The sequence below is a fragment of the Anoplophora glabripennis genome, unplaced genomic scaffold (assembly GCF_000390285.2).
Source record: "Anoplophora glabripennis isolate ALB-LARVAE unplaced genomic scaffold, Agla_2.0 scaffold186, whole genome shotgun sequence".
In the NCBI taxonomy this organism is placed as follows: domain Eukaryota; kingdom Metazoa; phylum Arthropoda; class Insecta; order Coleoptera; family Cerambycidae; genus Anoplophora; species Anoplophora glabripennis.
Genome location: NW_019416662.1, coordinates 629,352 through 640,332, shown reverse-complemented (window position 1 = coordinate 640,332; position 10,981 = coordinate 629,352). Strand labels below are relative to the sequence as shown.

The window sequence follows — 10,981 nt, the reverse complement described above, 5'->3', positions numbered from 1 at the left end:
ACCAAGGGTCGGCAACTGGCGGACCGCGGTCCAGGTCCGGACCGCGGAAGGTAAAATACTGGACCGCCAAAAATTTTTTGAAAGTATAAATTACTCAAATAAATTATTTAAAAAATGTTTTTTACGTTTAAGTGCCAATGTTATCATTTTTTCTAGTATTTTACAACTGTGTGAGTGTTTTGAGTTCTTAATGGTTAGTAAGCAGATTAAATTTGAGTCCAAATTAAAATAAAAAATAAGAAATATGAATTTTTTTCTGGACCTCGTTAAAAACCTAAACCTAAAATTACTTGCCGACTCCTGGTCAATACTTTATTACAAGTGAGGTAGTTTTAAGGAAATCTTTCATCATTTTGGTAGAATTTGTAATTTATTCAAGTATTTAATTAAAAACGTTGGCCGGCCGAACTATTATGAGCCTGGGCTCGTAAACAGATATATGTACATTTTGAAAACGTAAAAAAAATTTAAATTTTGAAAATTCTAACTGTATAACCCTTAAAACTGAAACGGAAGTACATTTCCGAAAAAATTACATATTGAGAAAGGTACATCAAACACTATTTTTCAACATAATCGCCTTCAACCTCAACTTTGTGAGCCGAGGGATGACCTTTCTGCTGGTATTTTTTAAAAAAATCTCCCGCCACCTCTCGTGCCCATTGTGTCATCATATTGTGGGCCATGTGATTAAATTTTAACTGAATATGTATAATTTTTCAGGACTTAGAAGGTCCGGGCGAGAAAGGAAAGCTGTTCAGAGACATTTCACTGGCGTAATTGCAACCCGCAGTGAGAAGATCTTGCAGTGTAAGTACATATATTTTTACATTTGTATTTGAGTATTTTGAGCCATATGTATGAGGCATTCCATGCCAAATTTGTCAAATGTTCTAGAAATTGATTTTTTTCTATTTCGTTGTTAACCTATGCTCCTACTAAATACGAACGGTCAAAAATATAACAAGTATTATGGCTTTATGCAAAACAAACTTTTTGATATTGAAAAAACAATCGGAATAATTTGTTAATAATAATTTAGATATTTGGTAATGACAATGTTAGTAGAAGTAGTTTTAAAAATATGGTATTTTTAGTAATTAGTCATCGCGATTTGCTTTTGTCATAAAATTTAGTTGAATAGCCTACATTAACTGTAAAAAATTGAGATACAAAAGAAATTAATTAAAACAAAATAGAATAAAAAACGATCCCCTTTAGAACCCGTCTCATAAACTTGCATATTGAAAGATGATTCTTTTGAGAATTTCTCAAAAATATACACCACTCCATTTCAAAAAGCGCTTTTTTCATTTAAAAATTAAAAAAACACAAAAACCAATAAATGTATTAANACTTCTGTACGTGTTTTATCACAAATGGTGGGAGTATCAGTCGGTACCTGCCACACAGTGTTAAAAAAAGATTTGCGTTTGTTCTCCTATCGTTTAACTTGTCAGCAAGAACTTCATGAAGTTGATTTTCCGCGACGGGCTGTATTTTGTGAATGGTTTTTAAACAACTACGGTAAACTTGATAATATCACCTTTTTTTCTGATGAAGCCTGGTTTCATTTAAGTGGTAACGTAAACTCACAGAATATGAGAATGTGGTCTTCTGAAAAACCAGATAACTTTTTTGTCGAGGGCCCTCTACACGCTCAAAAAATTGGAGTTTGGTGTGCTCTCAATCGAAGGAGGATTTATGGACCTATTTTTTTTAATGGTACTCTTACTGCGCAAAGGTATAGAGAAGAAATTATCGCTCCTTTTGTTAACCAGCTGGAAGAAAACGAAATTACAAACTTTTACTTTCAACAAGATGGCGCAAGGGCACATACGGCAGGCGAGACGATGAATATGTTGAGGGAAGTTTTCCAAAATCGACTAATAAGTCTCAATGCTGAACATGAATTTCCACCGAGGTCATGTGATATTACGCCGTGTGATTTCTTTTTGTGGCCTTACCTTAAAAACACTATTTTTGAACTGCCTATTCCTGATTTAAACCATCTGCAGGCTCGACTTATAGACAAGATTCGTGAAATTAACAATACCCCGAGCATCTTAGAAAATGTCTTTAATTCTTTGAGGAACAGGTGTGAAAAGTGCTTGGAACAAGGAGGGGGACACTTTCAGCAGCTGCTTTAATTTATTGTTATAACAAGGAGGGGGACACTTTCCGCAGCTCCTTTAATTGTTTGTTATTGTTATCACGATTATTCTTTAAAATAAAGTTATATAGTCATTAACGTTATTGAAACTGACAGCTGCTATACAGCTCGTTGAGAAATGAGGTTAAGTTGGTCGCTATAAGCTACTCCCTACGTCCAATGTGTCAGAGCCAACTTCGACCACGTTTTTATTTGAACGCTCGTTATAAGGCTAAATATTTGTATATTTTTTTTAGTTTATAATAGATTGCCTACAGTAACAAAACCTATAGGTAAGTGAAATTCATTTTTTGCCATTATTGTGTGTTATATTGGTTTTTAGAGGGGGCATTTTAAACTGGAGTTTTCCTTTTAACAGGACATAGAATTTAAAAATTAACACTTTTTCAAAAACAATTTTTTAGTTCTAAATGTTTAAATATTACTACGAAATTACTTACCATATTACAAACACCTTCTTGCAACAGGTAAACTGAAAATTGAAGTAAATGTAATAAAATGCATCGCTGGCAAATTTGGCCAGTTAAGGTTGGTCTTTTGTTTTTTGCTGCCTAGCACTGTGTCATATTGTCGTAGACCTGAGGGAGGCAGATTCTAAAATAAAATAGTATTTTTTAAATTTTTATTGAAGTATCGGGACACATGTTTATAATCCCCAAATTCTGGGATATCATTGGTTAGGGATTTGAGTGACCCTCATTGGTCCAAAGCCAAAATCGTCGACCAACCCCCAGAAAACTGTTAATTTGCGACGCGATTCTTTTTTTACATAGGTTCTGAATTTAGTGAGTTCAGTTCAACTCCATACATTCTCTATCGGAGTCTAGTCAAGTTCTTTTTCTAAATTCAGTTCCCTCCACTTAGCTTAGTGTTTAAGTGCCTTCGGAAAGTCTCCATCACACGCAGTAGTTGTTTTGACTAGATGGTTTACCACAGTATAGATTTTAAATTTTCAACGGTCTCAATTTATTTTATTTTTTCACCAACCATTCGAATAAACTTTCAGGTACATTTTGCATGGAATTCTGATTATCATACATATATTTTTTAGTATTTTTTTTTTTCAAAATTGTTTAGTTATAGCCTAGTTCACTTTATCGTAGTTCTGTGTGTATACAGGGTGCCCCAGAATAACGTGTACAACCGGAGACCACAGATTCGTGGACTCAAAATAGGCAAATTTATGATAATTCACCTATATCCAAAATCACTTCATTTGACCGCTAGATGGCGGTCAAATGAAGTGATTTTGGTAGATAGAATTTTGTAAACTCAAGTATGTATTAATCAATTATGATTATTTTGGGGGTGTGAAATTTTGCTTTCAATCTACAAATTTTGATGTTATACAGTGTTTTTTAAAACTTACAACTCCTACAAAATTGATGTATGATGATAATATCCATTCATAACTTTTTCCTCTTTTGGGCAATAATGGTAACTATTTTTTGTTTGATAAGTGATATCATTTGGAAGTTTTTGGGCCTCTTGTAGAATTTTTTTTAAATGAGCGGTTTGGGTACAAAAAATATTTTTTAAATGTGTATATTATCTTACCATCCATATTACAATACTGAGTACTAGTAGGCTCTGATTTTGTAGGTTGATTGTAATTTCAATTTGATCTCTAATAGCTGTTTTACATTGACAATTTATTGATGAATTTATTCATCAAGTTCTTGACGAATTAGAGCATGTTCTAATTTTCGTCAATTTCTTTGTGAAGTTCGGAAGTACCAACCCAACAGATTTCCAGCCAGTAATGAGGTTATGTTATTGGAATATGTAAATAATTGTGTGGCGTCGTACTAGTTTTGCATTCTTTTTACTGATTTGTTATTTACAAACACTAATATTTATATACTATGTGTCAAAACGGTACCGTTGTTGTATCACTACACTTATGAGTGGAAAGGTGACATTTTTGAAATTTATTTGCTTTTTTGATTCGTTGGTAGAACTGATTCAAGCGTCAAAAAACTTGATAAAGTTTGTAGCAGTGTAAAACCACACTGTTTACCAATAAATTCGTGAATTAATTCATGAAAAACTTCGTCAATTTATTCATCAATAAATTGTTAATGTAAAACAGCTATTAGTCATTGTACCTGTCAATTCTTAATGAGTGTTTACTATGATAAAATATACCACATGTTATATCATTTTTTGATATTGATACACACATACGACAAATTAGTTATTTACAACATGCCTAATTTTATTCAAATAATTCGTAAAAACAATCAAATACAATACAACATACACAATACAATATACACTATGTTTAGCTCTTAACCTTTTTGGATAGAACGAGGCCCACATGAAATAAAAATAAGTTTCTGGTTTGGTGGAGTGAAACAAGAAGTCTAACCGAATCATACCCGCAAAATTATCAACCCTAAAACTAAAAAAACCCATTTTTCTAAAAGAGAACATGGCGCCCAACGAGGGGCCACGCCTGGACGAGAACAATATCGCATCAGGTGGATTGACATTACGTAAATTCCATAAAAGTCATATTAGCTTTTGGGAATACCTTTATTACCTTCCAAAAAAAATTTAACAGGAACGTATTTGAATTATTTTAAGAGGGTCTTCTATTATTCTTAAGATTTTGAAAAAATGTTATTTGAATCATTTGTTTATTTTGTTGAGTTCTGTGGTTAAAAGGAAAATCCCAACTAAAAAAAAACTGTGTTGCAAAATACATATCATTATGGTAGTGTTTAAAACATATTTTTTAAAATTGTAGTTAGGAAGTCTACTAAAGCGAGAACTAAGAAGACGGTCAAAGAAGCAAATAATGAGGTCACGAAGGAAACAGTACCAAAAAAGAAGGGCCAAAGAAAGAGAAAGGGCTTGAACAATAATGAGCCACAAGACGAAAAAGTACAAGAATCTAATAGAAGCGTTTCGGATGCTTTACACGGAGCTGACAACCGAAGTTCCAGCCAGTTAGAGACACATGCTACAGTTATTAATGAAGTTTATAGCAGAACAGCGAGTTGTTCCAACACAGTGACTCGAAAGTCAAGAAGGCCCCATTGCGACACCAGCACACATGATATGCCCCAAGATGTTATATCTAATAAAAGAAGCAAAATACTACACAGTAATCGGAATTTTGAAGCTGCCAACGCGGACAAATGTGGAGTCTCATCAAATAACGGCACCAATGATTCTGAATTCGTAAATTTTAACGGGAACACCAATGCTGGTGAAATGGACTGTAACACAAATGGTAACAGTGGAAGCAACAGTGTCGAGGACAACTTTAATGATGTGCCGTCTCAGTCACATGTCGCACCGAACGGAGATTTTGTACCTCAAGACAATTTACATGGCGTCGAAGAGTTCACTACTGTTAATAAAGTGGTAGAAAAGGATTCTGGCAGGTCCACTATGTTGAAGAGCACTAGTTTTGAAGAGAGTAACGCATGGATTAGTAGACCGTTGACGGGTAGAATAACTAAGAACTATAAGAAAAATAGTAACGTGTGCACGAAAATATCAAAAGTGCTTTCCAGAAGTATGAATATTTCTAGAGAACAAGAAATTGTAAATGATAATCAACTGATTACGGTGGATTCATTTTCGGTGGCAAATAATGATGCCGATATTAGATCGAGGGGAACCTCGATATCACAGTTAAGACAATCGGATAACCAATATATTAATTTATTTACAAATGGTAATCTTGTCAGTATGAGTGAGTATACAAGTTTTTTCTTTATTTAAAATATAATTATAATACCTTTGAAAGTAGAACACAAGTAACAATGAATACTTAATTACGGGGCGACAGAAAATTACAGGCAAATAAATTGAGTAAAAAAAATACCAGTATGAGTTGTTATAACACTTTCGGAAACTCAATATTAACTGTTACAAAAACCTAAACTTTTTTATTTATGAATATATTTCCAATTTTTTTCCATTAAGTCTCACGATCGTGTTTGTATGTTTCATATTAAAAGAACTGAAAATAGAGCTATTTTAAATCAAATATATCTTTTTAAAATAGTGGGAATAAAATTTCAGGCAGCGTTGGCCAAAGGACAGGCAACAAAGTGAAAAGGAGCAAATATTTGAGTTTTGGGTACCATTTTGGCATATTTTAAAACAAATGACTTTTTATTTTGAATTGCTGAAGCAGAATAATTTTCCACTTTTTTTCAAATGTTAAAATCTTTATTTTTTTTTGTAGAAGCGAGTATTTTTTCATATCGGTCAATACATGAAATAATTTTGAACAGTAGTTGATAATAACCCAAAATTTTTATATAAAATGGTACAGACGATTAAATATTAAAAAATGTAAGTAATGCGGCGTATTTAGAAACCTCAAAGTGGCATTCTCACATATCCACAAATATTTAAATTTTTTTTAGTCATTTGAAAGTTAAATTAATGTTGGCATCAAAGTAAAATTTAAACAACACAAAGAATATTTTATTTAGAGAATAAAAAAAATACCAGTTTGTTTCTATCGGTTGATAATGGCCATTAATTATTTATATATTTTGCTCATAGATTCTAAATACAGGGTGTCTCACGGTGACGGTCCATTAGAATTATTTCAGAGACTACTTCGATTTGAATTTTGAAAATTTGGGATACCGGGTTTTCGGGCATGCCCTTCTCAACTAAAATAACGGCGTCCACATACCACTTCCGGTTATACTGGAAGTCACCATCAAATTGCTTATTTTAACACCCTATATTTTATTGCAATTTTGGATTCAAACTTGTTATTTTAGGTGGACTTTTATGAAGTTTCCCTATTCTTAAAATTAACCGTTTTCGAGATATTTAGTTTTAACAGTGACTGGCTTCAAACCATGTGTATTTTATAGTAAGAAAGATAAAACAACGATATTTATAGGGGGGATAGTTAGACCTCTAAGCTTCCCATCCATACTTTCAAAGTCGCTTAATTGCATACAGGGTGCTCGAAATTTAGTGCCGAGTTTTTTTTTTTTTTTAACTTCAAACCTTCATAAGCCGATTTTTTTTTTAAATGGAACACCCTGTATGTTTTTCTATATTCTGACACACAATCTTCTCTTTCGAACGGTATCAGGATTCCCTATACCTATCTCTTCTAGTTTTTAAGTTTATTTTTTGAGTAATCAACTAAAATCATGTAATTTCTTGCGAGGATACCTGTTGAATTTTTAGCAAAACTTCTAAACAAACAACTAAACTGTCAATTTGTTGTTAGTCTCTTGCAGTGACAGTTTAATTTAGTGTTTATAAGAAATGGAAAATAATACATATTCAAATGCTGAATTTTTAAATTTATTATTCATTCATGGACGTTGCAATGGGATTATAAGCAGAACATGCACAGTTTTTAATGAGACATATCCAAATTTGCCACCAATGAGCAGAAAAAAGTTAAGAAGAATTTTAGCAAATCAACTAGAGTATGGTCGAATTTGTGCAGAAGGAATTTTACCAAAACCAATAACTTCAAATGAAGATAATGTAATAAATGTGCTAGCCTATTTTAGTATTCATCCAGAATCCTCAATAGGTGCCGCAGAGTATGATTTTGGCATTTCACGAGCGTCCATTCGCATGATGCTAAGAACTAATGATATGCATCCATACAAATTTAAGCTACTTTCTGCTCTTCATCCAGGTGACGCCATGCAATATGTACAATTTTGTGAAACAATGTCGGTGCGATACCAAGAAGATTCACAATTTCTGCAACATATTATATGGACAGACAAGTCAAAATTTACGAGGGAAGGTATTTTTAATAGACATAATACTCATTTGTGGTCATATGAAAATCCTCATTTTATCTGGGAAAGAAACTTTCCAAAATAAATTTAGTGTAAATGTTTTTTGTCTAATTAAAGATAACCAAATTTCTTATCATATCTATGAAGAAAATTTAAATGCCGATATCTCAATATTTTGCAAACGGTTTTGGCAGATTTTCTAGATGATATACCTTTAAACCAACTAAGGAAGTGTTGGTATCAATTAGACGGGGCTCCACCTCACTGTCACAATCAAATCGATCAACAGCTGACTGAAATGTTTGAAGATAGATGGATGAGACGCCTAGGACCGTGGAATTGGCCAGTGAGGTTTCCCGACCTCACTCCATTAGATTTTTATGTTTGGGGAGTAATAAAGCAAAAAATTTATTCTACACCTGTTGCTTCAAAAGAGGATTTGATTGCTCGAATACGAAGAGCGTTCCATGAATTGCCGGCGGCTGAAATAGCTAAAGCGGTGACTGATGGTGTTATCTCTACAATCCACAAGTGCTTAGCTGTTAATGGGAGTCATATTGAACACTTTTGACTTTTGTAAGTAATTTTTTTTATCTTGGTGCATTATTATGATCAACATACATAATTAAAATTGTGGATTACTATGTATGAAGTTGATTTTTTAGAATTCTTAACTTTATTCTGCTCATTGCTGGAAAATTGGGATATGGTCTCATTAAAACCTGTAAATGTTCTGCTTATAATCCCATTTCAACGTCTGTGAATAAATAATAATAAATAACTGGTGACAGTTTAGTTGTTTGTTTTGAAGTTTTGCTAAAAATTCCGCAAGAAATTAAATGATTTTATGATTTTAGGTGACTACACAAAAAATTGTAGATAACTTAAAAATTAGAAGAGATAGTTATAGGGAACACTGATACCGTTCGAAAGAGAATAAAATTGTGTATCAGAATATAGAAAAACATGAAGGGTGTTCCATTTAAAAAAGCCGACTTATGAAGCTTTGAAGTTAATTAAACTCGGCATTAAATTTCTAGCACTCTGTATGCAATTAAGCCACTTTGAAAGTATGGATGGGAAGCTTGGGGGTCTAGCTATCCCCCATACAAGTATTGTTGCTCTATATTTCTTACTATAAAATACACATGGTTCAATCCATGTCACTGTTTCTCTCAATTTTTTGAAAAAAATTAAATATCTCGAAAATGATTAATTTTAGGAATAGGGAAACTTCATAAAAGTCCACCTAAAATAACAAGTAGAATCCAAAATAGCAATAATATATAGGGTGTTCCATTTAAAATAAGCAAGTTGATGGCGAAGAGTATGCCCGCAAACCCGGTGTCCCAAATTTTCAAAATTCAAATCGAAGTAGTCTGAAATAATTCTAATGGGCCGTCACTGTGAGACCCTGTATCTTGTGCTATTTATAAAAAAGTAAACTAATTTTCCAGAGTTTATTGAAAACGTGCCAAAGTATAAATTAGTGAAAGATAATTTAATGGTCTCAGATCTGGTGAGGAATGAGAAAGATGGAGGAACAATGGGCTATTTAAAAGTACCTCCACATGGCCAAAAGTCACTGCATATTGCTCGAAAATTTGCATTGGTAAGTGTATAAAGTGTACTACTATTTTTATTCTGTTAGAACCAAAACACTTATAGTCAACTATTACTTTAATTCACCATTTTTTGCCTCAATAAATTGGTCAAATTATATTGATTTTTGTAGATTGTGGTAAATTTTCTGGTCTCAGTAAATAAATTAGCCAAGAAATTAGAAGTTTTAATTTACTTGGGATTTCTAGTGACTTTATTCTATAGTGCCAATTTTGGTTACATTTTAGAAATTTGAAATTTTATAATAAATATTTGATGAATGTGTTTCTTACTATAATTATTGTATTAATCTGCAAGTTATGAGTCGATATGGTTTGTTGCTATAATAGTTCTTAAAAGTTGGTAGCCTTGGTAAATAAATTGGATAATTTTTTAGCTTTGTTCGCAGGAGTGGTCTTGGACTAAATTGTCCTGAACTAGTCTGAGATTACTACTATGAATCAAGTTAGTATAAGTAAAATTATAACACAAAATAGTGCCACAAATGTAGTGAAGTGTAATAATTTCTAGACCAATGTATTGGGTTTAAATGTAAAATACATTTCACAATTCTCTCTTGATCACAAATGTTCGTTATAAACAGCAAATGACAGTAACTTCACATATACATATTTGTCTTCATTTTCAGTTCTATTTTGTAATAGACGGAGAAGGATTCATCCAGGTTCACAATAAGAGTACCAAAGTCTGTAAACTGAGTTTTTTTATAGTACCTTTAGGTATGTTGATTAAATCTAATGCACTTGTTAGAATTATATAAACATATTTTCGTAGGTATTGAATATACTATCATCAATACAAGTAAAGAAAATCCGTTGGTTCTTGGTTTTGTCAAGATGCCTGTGTCCCTCTGAGGGACACTAATATAATGTATATATTTTTATTTACAGTTTTTCTAACGAATATTGTTACTATGTGCTATAGCATTTTATTAGTAATAATATATATATAGTTTAACATTGATGTTATTTTCATTTTTATGTTGCTAGGGACTAAGTATATTTTTTTAAGATTGTAATAATAAATTTATTTTAAATAAATGTATTTATTGTTTCTTTCTTCCACTCTTAAATAACCAGAATCAGTTACTAATTGCAATTATTTTGTAACACAAGATTCGTTTTAAGTTTAAGGTTAGATAAAACAGCTGATCCATTTAGTCCAAATTGTGTCGGGTAGTTGAAAGGATCACAACATGTGATTAGAATCTGATTAACCCTATCTATTTCCGCACAATTTTTAAGTTTAACCAGTTCCCTTTCCCGCTTTAGCATATAGCTTAACACAAATCGATAGTGTCAATACAGTCATAGAAAAATCTGCTTCCCTAATGTTTTACAGTGATAATTTATTGATGAATTAAATTATGAAGTCGCTTCATCGAGAAATTGGACAAGTGTAATGTACCAAATCTGCTGTCAAATAACTT

General features: G+C 32.2%; 1 protein-coding gene across 2 annotated transcripts in view; it reads left to right on the top strand.

Annotated features, from left to right (window-relative positions):
• LOC108904669 (extracellular matrix-binding protein ebh-like) overlaps window positions 1–10,553 on the top strand; it is a 22,795-nt gene extending 12,242 nt beyond the window's left edge. Inside the window, exons 6-11 of one of the 2 annotated variants that reach the window (XM_018707306.2) lie at window positions 724–810; window positions 2,410–2,445; window positions 4,926–5,882; window positions 9,387–9,541; window positions 10,181–10,271; window positions 10,327–10,553. In XM_018707306.2, the coding sequence (XP_018562822.1) occupies window positions 724–810; window positions 2,410–2,445; window positions 4,926–5,882; window positions 9,387–9,541; window positions 10,181–10,271; window positions 10,327–10,406 (1,406 nt within the window). In that variant the 3' untranslated portion in view covers window positions 10,407–10,553. The remainder of the gene's footprint in view (window positions 1–723; window positions 811–2,409; window positions 2,446–4,925; window positions 5,883–9,386; window positions 9,542–10,180; window positions 10,272–10,326) is intronic. The other variant, XM_018707307.2, reaches the window with a different exon arrangement.
• The last annotated feature ends 428 nt before the right edge of the window (window positions 10,554–10,981 follow it).